Below are 15,790 nucleotides of genomic sequence, written 5' to 3'. Positions count from 1 at the left end.
TAGGCTCCCAGGACATTTACAACCAGATCGGACACTCTGTACAGGAAATTTTAGGGTTTTCTCTAGTTGACTAATCAGCCTTAAAAGAAAAGATACAAAAATTATCACATTACCTGGAAATACCCCAACTAAATAGCCCAACCAAATCACATAAAAGGCACTCGACAAGCCCCTTCACTATCCCAGAACAGCTGAAATATCACTTAAAATATAAATAAAAATGATTCATATTGAATTAATGGTATGGAGGAGGGGATACTTTCAAGCTCTATCATTAAAAGGTGAGGTGGTTGGAAAGGGCCTCCGACGAGAGCCAGCTTCCAGAGCGGCCCACTCGGCGCCTAGCCTGCAGGGGGCGCCACCGCGCAAGGCGGGCCGCTGCGCGGGCCGGGACTCTCTATAAGAAAAGGAAGAGACGGGAGGAAGTGGCTGTGACGCTCAGCTCCGCAGGCTACGAGGCGGAGCTGGTGTTGTGGCTGTCAGGAACCTGACTGCGGGCCACGCTGGCTGCACTTGGAGCCGAGGACTCGCGAGAAGGCGGGATGCTCCCGGCAGGCCAGATCGGCGAGGGGCCGGCAACCTCGGTGAGGCAGCTTTGGTAGCCTGGGGGAGATGGCACAGATCTTGACTTGGGGAGATTGTTTCAGTGAGGCAGCCCTGGCTGTGGGCTTGAGGTCGTGGTTCCGGTGGCCTCGGGAGATGGCCTTTGCAATCCGGTGAGGTGGCACAGACCTACCAGGGGAGGTAGTCTCAATGCGGTCCCGTAGCTGTGGCGATCCCAGGGAGATGACACGTCCTACTGGGGAGGTAGCCCTGGCGGCTGGGCAAGGTAACGCCCGCGGACCTGGGGAGGTGACAGTGGTGGACGCAGGGAGGTGCCTCTTTTTAGAACCTGGAACAGAGGGCTCCGGCTGCTCGTGAAAGCCCGAGGGGAAGCGGTTTGGGACCTCGCAGCCCTCCAGTGGTGTCCTCTGGGAACCTGGTAAGAGTTCCATTTACCACTTCAGTCTTAATGTGTTTGTCACCTATTCCCCTTCTAGTGCCGCTCTGAAAGTGGTGATGGAAGGAAGAACGTGAAGGAGAAAAGTAAGCAGACTCCATACGCCTTAGCACTGTCTACCAAGCCGTCTCTCCAAACTCAGCCCTCCAGGGTCTGCATCCGAGAAGGGTTATTTATTTACTTAATTATTTAATTAGGCTCTTTCATTCATTCATTTATTATCCTCACCTGGGGGTGTTTTTTCATTGCTTTTAGGGAGAGGAAGGGAGAGAGTAAGGGAGAGAGAGAAACATCGATTGGTTGCCTTTTGAAAGCACCCTGACTGGGCATAGAATCCACAACCTTTTGATTGTGGGATGATATTCCAACCATCAGAGCTGTCCAGCCAGGCCCTGAGAAGGGTCGTTTAGATGAAGTGTGTGTGTGTATGTTTTCTGTACAATATGGTTGCAGAACATTAAGTCCTGATTATCATTATGCACATATTTTTGTTTTTCTAAAATTGTAAAATATGGGATGATTTGAAAAAGAGTACTTCCTGACCCCAACCTAGTGTAGGGGCTTGTACGGTTTGACTGGAGTTCTGCCCATCATACTGGATTCATAATAATGGGAGTCTGTTATTTTAATGAAACACCAACTCAGTAAGCTTCAGGAATTTGGAGAGGCTGATGATCTAGGAGAGGTGACCAACACCTTAATTGGGTGCAAAGGAATCAAATGATCACTGTTCAGTTGTACTTGACCAGTGAATTTGCACTTAAAAGTTGATCTGAGAAGAACACAGTGGGTAACCTGGTTCCTAGACCTTGGACTGGACAAGGGAGAGGGAAAGATTAATACCTCCATTTCCTGCTAAGGACAGGAGCATATGTCAAGGATGGGGACATTTGTCATTTTACTTAATTCATTGCTAAACTCGGCAGGCTTTCGGAAACTAAGAATTCTTCAGGGGCTTTTGAAGTGAAATTTATTGGGGGAGGAATGGAAAAGCATGAAACAGCCATTCTATCAGAAGGATTTTTGTTTTGATCATGGCAAATAGCCTGGGAATGAGAGGTAAGAGGAAGGGTGCCCATGTTATTGTACTGTGTTAGCTTTAGGAGCTGGGCTTGCCCTTTACTTTGCCTGCTGATATAATCTGCATCAGAAAGAAAGCTCTAAGTAGTTCATAGCATTTGACAGATCAGAGCTGCCAAACTCAGCTCCTTTTCCTTAAAGTGTTTGCGAGTATTCCATTTCTTTCATTTGAACCCTTCCCTTTTTTACCTTTGCCCGTTGAGATGCCTGGGGGTTGATGCCTGTTGAAGTGTCATGTTAATAAAATGATAGACACAGACTGTAGACTTTGTCCTTGTCCCTCCTTTGGTGTGGGCAACTTCTTTGCAATTAGAAGTACTCTTTACAAAAAAAAAAACAACCACCCCATAGGAAAAGAGAGATATAAAACCCTGTAAGACACTAGTGTGCTATTTTAAAGAATGATATTCGACTAAGAATGTGCTTCATTTAAATGGTTATATCAAAAGGGTATAACTTTTTTTAAAGTGAAGATAGAATTTATTCCCTAAGCTACAGCAGCCTTAGCATTCACAAATATTCCCTCTGCACACAGCTGTGTCTGTGTGCAGGTATACCACACAACCCGCTTGTTTTACTTAAGATACATTAAAAAAGAAGACATTGTGAGTCCTATATGTGACAGCAGATGGTTTTCTCTGCTCATCTGCGAAAGAGAAGAAAATAAGAATATCCGGTTGAGAGTCAGAAAACATGGATTTTTGTCCCATGTACTACCTGTGAGTGTAGGTGGAAAATGTTATAATTTATAGTTGTTAAGTTGAAGCATGGACTTAAAATAGTTTTGTTTCTACCTGCTAGTGGGCTACTGATTCTCATACCATGTGAACAGGATTTCAATTCTTATAAGCTGAATAAAACAAGGAAAATTTATTTTGGGGGGTAGAGGAGAGAAACTTACCTAGTACTAAACACACAAGTATATATTTTGTTAATCTTTTCATAAATAGTTAAGCAGTATATGAAAGTTAAATTTTCAATTTAGGCACATGTTTATTATTTTCATTTTAACTGAAGTGACAGATGTTTTGTAATGGGGCTGATTATAATCTAGCTTTTCATTGTTACTTTCTTAAAACTTCATTTTTGGTAAAGAGCCAAGTTCTATAAGGGCAGTTCCAAGGAAGGAGGTGACAGAGGTGAAGTCCAACCAATACTGCTCCCCAGGAGGCTCTGTATTGTTCCCCCAATTTTATCTTTCATACACATACCTTTTTATTATTTTTTTATTTTTATTGATTGATTTTAGAGAGAGAGAGGAAGAGAGGAAGAAACGATCAATTTTGTTGTCCCACTTACATATTCATTCATTGGTTGCTTTTATGTGCCCTGACCAGGGTTGAACTCGCAACCGTGGTTTATCAGGACAGCACTAACCAACTGAGCTACGTGACCAGGGTTTTTTTTCCCCAAAGAAATTATTATAGTCCTTGTTTCTAAATATATGCTAGTTCAATCAAGCTTTTAATTTGTTCATAAATTCACCATTAATGGCTTGTTTAGAGAGGACCAAATCCTTCAGGCAGACCTGAAGTAGAGAAATGCACTGTACATTCATGTTTATTCTAATGTTTGGTTTCCATGAAGTCCATAGTTACTTTCTTTGGAGCCTTATTTTATAGCATTTATTTTCACTTGGAGATCACTCTAAATTTTTATATTATTTTATAATCTCTCTCTAGGGAGATTAGGCCCTGTGTATGGGATAATTCAAGTTGTGGACTGAGTAGAATTGAGCATATTTAATATCAGAGAATTTAATGGTTGCACAGTGAAATGGAGGTACCATTATACCAAGTTTGACCCAAATCTAAACAACTCCAGGAAGAAGCAAACCATAGTAACCAAAAGGGGATAGCTTACACACGGAAGCAGGTACTTCAAAGAGAAATAGTTTATCGTGGCACACTGGGGTGGGGTGGAGTGGAGTGGAAGGAGAAAGACATGGCAGCCAACTGTGGGTCATGTCACTCCTGCCTTCTTTGCTAAGAAGCTACTGTGAACCTTCAGTTTTCTTTGGGTTTAGGAAGCCACCCCGGCATAGACAGTCAGCAAAGGTATAGCTGGAGATACTCTGGAAAAGCAGAGCAGTGCCATTAGTTCATAAATTTAGAACAGTGGGAAATAATTTAATTCCTTTGCAATGGATTGTGTGTTTACTAGAAATTTATTTTCTAAGTATATTATTTAAATGAAACCGGCAAATTATAAGGAGTAGACTCTGGGAAATAAGACATACTAAATGGGATGAGAGCAGAGCTACCCAAAGCTAGTAAATGCTGCCTCTGCCTCCACACTTCTCCAAGAAATAGCTTCAGGGTTCCAAATCATCTGTTTTTGTCATATTTAATAAGTCCAGTGTGAATTAATTCAAGACTGGTTTATTTGCCATGAAAATAATCTCACTTTAGACTGTACAATTTAGTGGATGCATCAGCCATTTAGAGGTTTTCCTCATATTTGTGTTTTCTCACAGATTTACTTTAAAACATTTATTTTCTGTTTCTAACACGGACATCTTTGTACAATGCCTTTTAAAGGTTTTAAAACATTTTTACTCTTATATAAGGAGTTTTTAGTCCTTGGTCACCATTTCAAACTTTTTCATGTACTTTAAGCCCTTCAATACTATTTTTTTTCCTTCTTTTAACATTTTGAAACCAGGATTCCCCTTTGATTCCCCCCTTATTTAGACCATACCATCTGGTTCCTTACAGATTTTGAAAATATATTACTAATTTAATAAAAACAGCACCAATAAAATCAGATTTGACCTTATTTCCCCATTAATAAAATAGATTCTTAAGAAATAAGGTCTTCTGGAAAAGTTTAACATCTGTTGGTAACTTCACTATCTTGCCAACATGTATTGAAACCTGTGGTTATTAGGACTTTGGGAATTTCTCCTTCATTCTGAGGCATTTCCTGAGCTCTTACGCATTTTGTAATACTTGATTCATAGATTGCTTTATAGCTGTTCGTTTGGGTATTTTTGTGTGTGTGTGTTATACACACACACACAAAATATATGTAGATATATACCAAAATACACCCAAGGGAATATATATATATATATAGTATATACACACACATGCATATACATGTATACACACTATATATTCATTTGGGTATTTTTGTGCATGTACATACTTGTGTGTGGATATATGTACATATATGCATACTATATATAATATACCCTATATACAATATATACTATATGGGTGTTTTTACTATGTATGGTATATATATTTATACTATATACATGGGCATATCTGTGTGTATATGTACACTATATGCTATACATGTGTACTATATATACTATACTATATAGTATATATCCTATACTGTACTATACATAATTATACATATAGTGTATGTATCTGTATTATACTATATATATACTATGTAGTATACAATGTATATATAGTATAGCATAGTATATAGTATATATAGTCTTTATAGTGTGTGTGTATACATATATATATATATATATGCCAGAAGGTATCCAGCCATGTAATATGAAAAATAGAGACACTTATTGAAGAAAATACAAGCTACAGGAAACATTGTACATAGGACAATGATGCCTCAGTCCCCTTCAGAGTAGGCACCTTAGGACCTCACAGTTCTTCCAATTACTGTCAGCTTCCCTGTCATATTTTCCTGAATCTCACTGATGGTCTGAAATCTTTTCCCTTTCAAAGGTGATTTTGGTTTTGGGAAAATCCAAAAGCTGTAGGGTGCCAAATCTGGGTTGTAGGGGGTGCTGAATCACCTGGTGATTTGATGTTTTCCCAAAACATTCTGCACGAGACATGATGCGTGAGTGGGTGTGTTGTCGTGATGGAGCTGCCAATCACCAGTTGCCCATAGCTGTGGCCTTCTGAATTATCTCAATAGTTTCCGCAGAGGAATGTTCAAGCTTAATGCAAATTCCATGCAGATTTGTTGCTCCATTCGCTTAGTCATTTTGAAATCTATGGCCACACAGTAACATGCTCATTCAACAGCGTCTACTGTCCCCACCGACTAGTACAGTGAAGTTGTCTTTGTTTATGCATGGGCATTCTTGTCTACTTTCCTTGGCTGCCAGGTTACATAGATGTTGTATAAACAGTACTAGTTTTATTAACAGTGGCTGGGCATTTTCTGGATAAACCACATACACACTCCATTGGTCATATATAGTTTTTTCTTTAAATTATTAGCTTTTGAAGGTGGATATATTGCCTTGTGTATCTTTGGGATTTCCATTAACTCTAGATAGTTACTGGTGTTGAGTAATTGTTTTTCTTTCATTTTAGGTGACATAAATATTGCAGCTCTTGTTGGAAATGAACAAATCAGTGAAGGTACAGATAATGGTGATCTTCCTTCCTATGTGTCTGCATTTATAGAAAAGGAAGTTGGAAATGACCTTAAATCATTAAAGAAACTTGATAAACTCATAGAACAGATGACAGAAAGTAAAATGCAGTTAGAAGAACAGGCAAGTATTAAAACTCACTGAAATATCAGTAGTATACTCATAATATAATATAAACATTGTCATATAGGGAATTTTGAAGAAAGAGATTTTCAACAAATAGTCTAATTATTTAAAAATGTTTAATGGGTTTTAAGACTTATACTGGGTAATTAACAAAATATGTAGAAGACATAGTTCCTGCTGATATGATTATGTCTTGGAAACCATAATGGCTAACATTTTAAGTAGCTTTTTGTATGATGACTTCAAATATGCTTTTACAGGTAAATACCATATTTTTCAGATTATAAGACGCAATTTTTAACCGCATTTTTGCTTCAAAATCTTTTCCCCTATTTTCTCCTCTTAAACCTAGGTGCGTCTGGTGTCTGCACCGTAAGATGCACCTAGGTTTTAGAGGAGGAAAATAGGGGAAAAAATTTGGAAGCAAAAAGTGTGGTAAAAAAAGTGTGTTTTACAGTCCAAAAACACGGTCAATGCATTGCATGTATGCACTAATAGAGGAAAAACTTGAAATTAAATATAACATTATAATAATGGTTATTTCTATATAGTTTTAACATTTATTTTCTTTATATCTTTCTGTATTTTTATGATTTTTTAACAGTGAACATATTACTTAAAATTTTTTTAAATCCTCATGATTGAAATCTTAAAAAAATAAATGGGTCTGTGTACTTGAAACAGTGTGTTTGTCGAAGATGAGATTTGTATGGTGTAACTACTAAATGGGTTAAGTACACTCTGCAAGGGTATATTGGTATGTTAGCTCCAGGTTGTCATTCATTTTATGTTTTCCTTGCTCTAGCACCTCAGGTCTTTCTATCTTCCTATGCTTTCACCACGTGCATCATTAAGCTCTCTGTTTAGCCCAGCCCTGTCCTCCTTCGCACTCCTGCAGGGAAGTTGTTGTGGGCCCTCCTGGAGGAAATCATAGGGCTGAGTGGAGTCATGCAGCCCTTATGTGTGGTCTTCTGTTCCACTGATTGTCCTTTCATGGGAAGGTTGACTCCTCTGCTATTCCCGTCAGCTGTTCTTCCAAATTCTCCCCAAGATACCTACCCCACGTGGCTATTCTGTCCTTTTCCCAAACAAAAAACTGGCCTTCTAGCATAAATCAGTTGAACAGTCAACCTCAAATTCCACAAACTGACTTGTCATCATCCCTACTGCTTAATTCGGCAGAGGATCAAGGAAAGGAAGTCGTTGTGCCCAGATCCTGCCTGCCAGCTCTGTGAACTTGCTTTACTCTTTCATAATTTTATCCTTTGCTTTTCAAATAGTCCTGTCCCCTCAGCATAGTGGAAACACCCAGATCTTTTCCTTAAAACTTAGACAACAAAACACCCTCCCCTCATTTTTAGTAGATGTCAGACCCTTCCTTTTTACTTTTGGCTTCTTCAAACAGCCAAACAGTTCTTTATATCTGTCTCCACTTCCTAATTTTCTTTTTTTAAAATCCTCAGTGAGGATATATTTATTGATTTTTAAAATTTTTAAAGATTTTTTAGCCCTGGCTGGTGTAGCTCAGTGAATTGAGCGCGGGCCTGAGAACCACACGATCGTGGTTCGATTCCCAGTCAGGACACATGCCTGGGTTGCGGGCCAGTTCCCAGCAGAGGACTCATGAGAGGCAACCATACATTGATATTTTCTTCTTCCCTTCCCCTGTAAAGATAAATAAATAAAATAAAATAAATTATTAAAAAAGATTTTTTATTTATTTTAGATAGAGAGGAAGTGGGGGAGCTTAAAGAGAGGAAGAGAAACATCAATGTGCAAGAGATACATCTATCAGTTGCCTCTTTTTTAAAATATATTTTATGGATTATACCATTACAGTTATTCTATTCCCCACCTTCATTCCCACGCACACTTCCTCCCCCACCATTCTCCCCCGCTTTGGTTTGTAACCACGTGACTCAAGTTCTTTAGATTCTATATTTCCCCCACTATTCTTGCCCTCCCCCTATCTATTTTCTACCTACTGTCTATGCTATTTTCTGTACCTTCTCCCCCCTTCTCCTCCTCCCACCCCCCTGTTGCTAACCCTCCATGTGTTCTTCATTTCTATGGTTCCACTCCTGATCTAGCTGTCCTCTTGGTTTGTTTTTGTTTTAGGTGTGGTTGTTAATAACTGTGAGTTTGCTGTCCTTTCACTGTTCATAGTTTTCATCTTCTTTTTCTTTTATAAGTCCCTTTAGCATTTCATATACTAAGGGCTTGGTGATGATGAACTCCTTGAACTTGCCCTTATCTGAGAAGCACTTTATCTGTCCTTCCATTCTAAATGAAAGTTTTGCTGGATAAAGCAATCTTGGCTGTAGGTCTTTGTAATTTCATGACTTGGAATACTTCTTTCCAGCCCCTTCTTGCCTGTAAGGTCTCTTTTGAGAAATCCGCTGACAGTCTGATGGGTACTCCTTTGTAGGTGACTGTCCCCTTATCCCTTGCTGCTTCTAGGATTCTCTCCTTCATTTTAGTCTTGGCTAATGTAATTATGATGTGCCTTGGTGTGTTCCTTCTTGGGTCCAACTTCTTTGGGACTCTCTGAGCTTCCTGGATTTCTTGGACGTCTATTTCCTTTGCCAGACTGGGGAAGTTCTCCTTTATTATTTGTTCAAATAAGTTTTCCACTTGTGGTTGTTTCTTTCCCCCTTCTGGTACTCCTATAATTCAGATGTTGGAATGTTTAAAGATGTCCTGGAGGTTCCTAAGCCTCTCCTCATTTTTTTGAATTCTCATTTCTTCATTCCTTTCTGGTTGGATGTTTCATTCTTCCTTCTTGTCCATTCCATTGATTTGAGTACCAGTTTCCTTTCCATCACTATTGGTTTCCTGGACATCTCCCTTCATTTCAATTAGTTTAGCCTTCATATGTTCCTTTAATTTGTGACTATAATCAACCAGTTCTGTGAGCATCCTGATAAACAGTGTCTTGAACTGTGCATCTGAGAGTTTTGCTATTTCCTGGTCGCTTAGAGTTATGGGCTCTGGGACTTTGAGTTCTTCTTGCGCTATCTTTTGGGCTGTTCGTGCCTGTTACGTAGCAGGATCGGAGCCCTAGGTGTTCACCAGAGCAGGACAACTCAGTCGCTGGGTTGTGACGCTGTATGTGGGGGTGGGGTCAAAGAGGAGCAATGGCGTCCCCTCTGCCGCCTCCCGCCGCGGCCCCCACAGGTGCAGCAGCTGCCACTGTCACCAGGGCCCGCGCGTTTCATCCCACTACATGCGAGTGTGCCACTGCTGTCATCCTTCGCCCCCTGGGGCCTGCGTGATCTGTCTCACTGTGCGCGAATGTGCGGCCGAGGCCAGTCTGCCCCACACCCTGACTGAGTCCAGGCCACTTGCGTGCCTAGGTCGGGGGATCTGTCTTGCCCGACCCTGCTCTGCTGCTGGCTCTGGCCCTCTTACCGTCCAGGTCGAATGGTTAGTTGTTGTCGGACTTCTGTATAATTCAATTTTCTGTTCTTTGGCTGTGTCTTTGTTCTCCAAACCTTTGTTGTATTCAGACTTGGTTGTGGGAGAAGGCACAGTGTTTCCACCTATGCCTCCATCTTGGCGGAAGTCTCTATCAGTTGCCTCTTGGATGCCCCCAGCTAGTGACTCTGTGTGCAACCCAGACATGTGCCCTGACTAGAAATTGAACCAGTGACCTTTCAGCTCTCAGGCAAGCACTCAACCCGCTGAGCCACACCAGCCAGGGCTCCACTTCCTAATTTTCCATTTGCTCTGTGACCCACTGGAAACAGGCTTGTTTCCCTAATGACCATGGAAGTTTTTGCTGAAGTCTTTAATTAAACCTTAAATTCATCATGTCCAAGACTGTACTGATCCATCTCTTAAAATTCTTCTCCATCTTGGAAAATAGCATCAGTCACTCAGGCCTGAAATCCAGGAGCCTTCCAAGATTGCTCTGCTGGTCTTTACTCTTCCCCAAAATCAAGACACCTGAGTTTTGCTTCCTTAACATCTTCTACCACCTCATTTTCGGGCTTCATTCTCTCTCACATTTGATGGTAGTGTGCCCATCTTATGTATTCTTCATGGTGCCACAGTAAGTTTCTTTTTTATGCCTTTTTTATGCCTCCATGTGTTCTTCATTTCTATGGTTCCACTCCTGATCTAGCTGTCCTCTTGGTTTGCTTTTGTTTTAGGTGTGGTTGTTAATAACTGTGAGTTTGCTGTCCTTTCACTGTTCATATTTTTCATCTTCTTTTTCTTATATAAGTCCCTTTAGCATTTCATATAATAAGGGCTTGTTGATGATGAACTCCTTGAACTTGACCTTATCTGAGAAGCACTTTATCTGTCCTTCCATTCTAAATGAAAGCTTTGCTGGATAAAGCAATCTTGGCTGTAGATCTTTGGATTTCATAACTTGGAATATTTCTTTCCAGCCCCTTCTTGCCTGTAAGGTCTCTTTTGAGAAATCCGCTGACAGTCTGATGGGTACTCCTTTGTAGGTGATGTTATATGTAATGTAATGTTATATGTAAATAAATCAAATATTATAAAATATAGTTATATAATTAAACTATTTTTTAAAAAAATATTTTATTTATTTATTTTTAGAGAGGGGACAGGAAGGAGAAAAAGTGGGAGAGAAACATCAGTGTGTGGCTGCCTCTCATGTGTCCCCCACTGGGGACCTGACCCGGAACCCAGGCACGTGCCCTGATTGGAAATCGAACCAGTGACCCTTTTCTTCATAAGCCTGTGCCCAATCCACTGAGCTACACCAGCCAGTGCTAATTAAACTATTTTTATGTATATGTATAGCTTAACTTTTTAAAAAAAGATTTTATTTTTTTTTTAGACAGAAGGACAGGGAGGGAGAAAGAGAGGGAGAGAAACATCAATGTGTGGTTGCTTTTCGTGAGCCCCCTGCTGGGGACCCATCTGCAATCCAGGCATGTACCCTAATTGGGAATAGAACCAGCCACCCTTTGGTTTGCAGGCCGGCACTCAATCCACTGAGTCATGCCTGCATGGCTTAACTTTTTATGATTAATAATATGGGCCTTGTTTGCCCATCAATATAGAGAGCTACCTGTATTGAATATAAAAAACTATCTTTTTATTTTTTAATGTGTATTTTATTGGTTTTCCTTTACGATTGTCCCAATTTTCTCCCCTTTGCCCCACTCTGCCTAGTATCCTCCTTCCCTCAAGCAGTCCCCCCCTTAGTACATGTNAACTCAGTCGCTGGGTTGTGACGTTGTATGTGGGGGCGGGGTCAAAGAGGGACAATGGCTTCCCTCCGGCGCCCGCCTCTGCGACCCCCACCAGCACCGCAGCCACCACCGTCAACAGGGCCATGCGCCCTGCTCCACTGCACGCGAGTGTGCCACCGCTGTCAGCCCTCCACCGCTGGATTCGCCCCCTGGGGCCTGCGTGGTCCGTCTCACTGCGCGCGAATGTGCGACCTTGGTCAGTCTGCCCCGCACCCCGACTAGGTCCGGGTTGCCTGCGCTCCTAGGTCTGTCCTTCCCGGCCCTACTCCGCTGCTGGCTCTGCCTCTCTTACCGTCCCCGTTGAACGGTTTGTAGCTGTCGGACTTCCGTATAATTCGGTTTTCTGGCCTCTGGGTGTGTGTTAGTTCTCCAAAACTTTTGTTGTATCCAAACTTGGTTGTGGGAGAAGGCACAGTGCTTCCACCTATGCCTCCATCTTGGCGGAAGTCTTTTTTTTAAAAAATATTTTATTTATTTATTTTTAGAGAGGGGACAGGAAGGAGAAAAAGTGGGAGAGAAACATCAATGTGTGGCTGCCTCTCATGTGTCCCCCACTGGGGACCTGACCCGGAACCCAGGCATGTGACCTGATTGGAAATCGAACCAGTGACCCTTTTCTTCACAAGCCTGTGCCCAATCCACTGAGCTACACCAGCCAGTGCTAATTAAACTATTTTTATGTATATGTATAGCTTAACTTTTTTTAAAAAGATTTTATTTTTTTTTTAGACAGAAGGACAGGGAGGGAAAAAGAGAGGGAGAGAAACATCAATGTGTGGTTGCCTTTTGTGAGCCCCCTGCTGGGGACCCATCTGCAATCCAGGCATGTACCCTAATTGGGAATAGAACCAGTGACCCTTTGGTTTGTAGGCTGGCACTCAATCCACTGAGTCATGCCTGCATGGCTTAACTTTTTATGGTTAATGTAATATGGGCTTTGTTTCCCCATCAATATAGGGAGCTACCTGTATTGAATATAAAAAAACTATCTTTTTATTTTTTAATGTGTATTTTATTGGTTTTCCTTTACGATTGTCCCAATTTTCTCCCCTTTGCCCCACTCTGCCTAGTATCCTCCTTCCCTCAAGCAGTCCCCCCCCTTAGTACATGTACATGGGTCTTGCATGTAAGTTCTTTGGCTTCTGCATTTCCTATACTATTCTTAACCTCCCCATCTATTTCATTCATACCAATTATGCTTCTTGATGCCTGTTCCATTTCCCCCTTTTTCCACCTTACCCCTTCTCTCTTCCCTCTTCCCTCTTCCCTCTTCCCCCTTCCCCCTCCCAGCTGATAGCTCTCTAAATGATCTCTATACCTATGATTCTGTTCCTGTTCTGGTGATTTGTTTTGTTTTTGTTTTTTTCTTTTAGACTCAGTTGTTGATGGTTGTAAATGTGTTGCCTTTTTATGTTCATGGCTTTGATCTTTTTTCTTTTTTTAAAAGCTTTTATTATTTATAGAGAGGGGAACAAAGGGAGAGAGAGAGAGACACATTGATGTGAGAGAGATATATCAATTAGTTGCCTCTAGCATGCCCCCAGTTGGGAACCTGGCCCACAATCCAGGCATGTGCCCTGACTAGGAATTGAACTGGTAACCCTTTGTTTTCAGGCGTGTGCTCAGTCTACTGAGCCACACCAGCTAGGGCAGCATCTCTTTTATTTCATCAAACTACTGTTGTAATATTTGCTGATATCTTTCTTCCATAATAACTGAGCTTAAGGGCAGATGCTATGTCTTATTTGTGTCTATCCCTAGCGCAATGCTTGGTACACTGGAAGTGTCTAATCAGTGTTGATTAAATTGAAATTCTTCTACAATATTTTTTTGTATTGTAGTGATGCCTAATATTTGTATACGTTCTGCTGTATGACTTGACTGAAAGTACTGAGCTTCAGGCAGACAGATCCATAGATGCTTACAGGGGGCCAGTGTGATACACCTCGCCCTACATAGGTTTTGTAGGTACAGGCTGCAGAAATCAAATCTATCTTTTGATACTTTTAATTAACAATTTTCAATTCTTTTGAAGGTAATGAACTAATAAAAAAGGTTATGAAAATTTTACCTGATCGCCACTGTTTTTGGTTTTGGCATGGTCAGGTACTTACAATTTCATCGGAAATCCCTAAAAGAATTCAGAATGCCTTGAAAAATGCAGAAGAATCAAAGCAATTTCTTAATCAGTTTCTGGAGAAAGAGACTCATCTCTTCAGTTCCATTAATAGCCATTTGCAGACAGCACAGCCCTGGATGGAGGATCTTGGGGCCATGATTAACCAAATTAGTGAGATTGAACGGCATCTTGCTTACCTTACGTGGATTTCACAGATTGAAGAACTAAGGTAAAATTGTCCTCTTTGTTCTCATAATTATTATTTTCCTTTGAGGTTCTGTCTTAAAGAGTGCATTCATGCCATTAAATAATTGAGTTAATTAAAGATGATAATAATGTAACTTTACCAGTTGTTATGAAAATAACATTATGATAATTATTCTTTTATTGTGAATGAATGTAAACTTTTCAGGCAGCTTAATTTGCATTTGAAAGAAAGTAATCTAAGTAAAAATTTTAAGTCCTATAGTTGTGTTGTGAACACGTGATAAAAATGATTTTTATAATGTCAGATTGATAAAACATGCCCTTAGTATGGTAATATTTCTTTTTACTTTTTGGAGATGGTTAGTTAATGAAATGGATTGCTTTCACTGTATTTTGAATTTTTTTTTCAGTGGGAATCATCTATTAAGAGCTATAAGTGCTCTTAGATGACTAATGGAGTTCTGCTGTGGGTAGGGGAAAAAGTACTGTTTCAATTGATTACATATCACTGGGGGTTGATTGTGTCAGTATTGCTCTCCAAACAAGCTAAATTAACATTTCTGCCTAGACTAGCAGATTATTTGGTTTCATTTTATATAGGCTCCCAACTCCTCTAAAGTGCACTATTTAATCCTTGCTTTGTTGTAACTACTCTTCCTTCAAAGCTGTTAACAACAGTTAATGTCTGAAAGACATGAGGGAGAAAAGTCATCCCGAGAATCTTAGTGTCCCATTTTCAATGTTTCGTAGTTAATATAGTTTGTTATTTCTTCCAAAGAGTAATACAGTGTCACTTTGGCCTGCATATGTTTTCTGAGATTTTAAAGAATTTTACATGTCAGTATAGTATGAAAATCTTTGTTTTGCATACATGTTTTACCTTTACAGAAAAAGTGATATGCCTAAGATTGTAGTTTCATTAGTGATTCCAGAAATTGAATTATGCTTTTTGGAGCATCTCCTTGTTGAGATAAATTATTTGCAGTGAAAGAATTTTATTTTTTATTAAATATATTTTATTATGTTACAGAACGGACGTGTTGTGGGGGATGATATACTGTTACTGACTGGATCTCCCCCTTCTTCCAGGGTCCCCCTGTACTAGATTCACCTTGCCCGCCACCAGGGAATTATAGTTCTCAATGCCAGAGACTGGTGAAAAGGAAACAAACTGTTTATTTAAAAGTTACACAAACTTAGAGTGATGACTTAATGTTTCTGTTAAATTCCCAAAGTCTCTTAAAACACCCACAAACACATAGAGTCCTTCTCCACTTTGCTCAGTTCACAGTGCCATATCTCAGGAAAAGAAATAGGAGTCTGTGACTCTGGTAGCCCCCAGTCCTTCTCAGTAATCCATACTCAGCTGGCAGGCCTCCCGTGGTTCCCAGCACCATCAGCTGTGTTGCCAATTTCCAATTTTTAATCCAAACCCACATGGCACCTTCTCATGGCCCAACAGCAAGAGTCCTTTCACCTACACCTATCAGCATTCTCATATTTTCCGGCTTTTCTGGGCTGCCACAGTAAGTCTGGACAGGTGTGGCCCCGTGGTGTGGAGTCCAACCATCTCCAAGCTCTCACACAGGTCCTGGAACCAGGGGGAGTTGCCACCAGTTACATCCTGGGTGGAAATCATTCCCATATTCCTGGCTTAA

General features: G+C 40.6%; 1 protein-coding gene across 5 annotated transcripts in view; it reads left to right on the top strand.

The window, feature by feature from the left end:
* The first annotated feature begins 414 nt into the window (after positions 1–414).
* Positions 415–15,790, top strand: part of RINT1 (RAD50 interactor 1) — a 40,432-nt gene continuing 25,056 nt past the window's right edge. For 2 of the 5 annotated variants that reach the window (XM_037057055.1, XM_037057054.1), the window contains exons 1-4: positions 415–584; positions 1,041–1,086; positions 6,385–6,569; positions 13,913–14,154. In XM_037057055.1, the coding sequence (XP_036912950.1) occupies positions 543–584; positions 1,041–1,086; positions 6,385–6,569; positions 13,913–14,154 (515 nt within the window). In that variant the 5' untranslated portion in view covers positions 415–542. The other 3 variants (XM_037057057.1, XM_037057056.1, XM_037057058.1) reach the window with 3 other exon arrangements.

Source organism: Sturnira hondurensis, unplaced genomic scaffold (assembly GCF_014824575.4).
Source record: "Sturnira hondurensis isolate 20B ecotype Veracruz unplaced genomic scaffold, ASM1482457v3 Scaffold0009314, whole genome shotgun sequence".
NCBI classification, from domain to species: domain Eukaryota; kingdom Metazoa; phylum Chordata; class Mammalia; order Chiroptera; family Phyllostomidae; genus Sturnira; species Sturnira hondurensis.
This window is presented reverse-complemented; position numbering and strand designations above follow the sequence as displayed.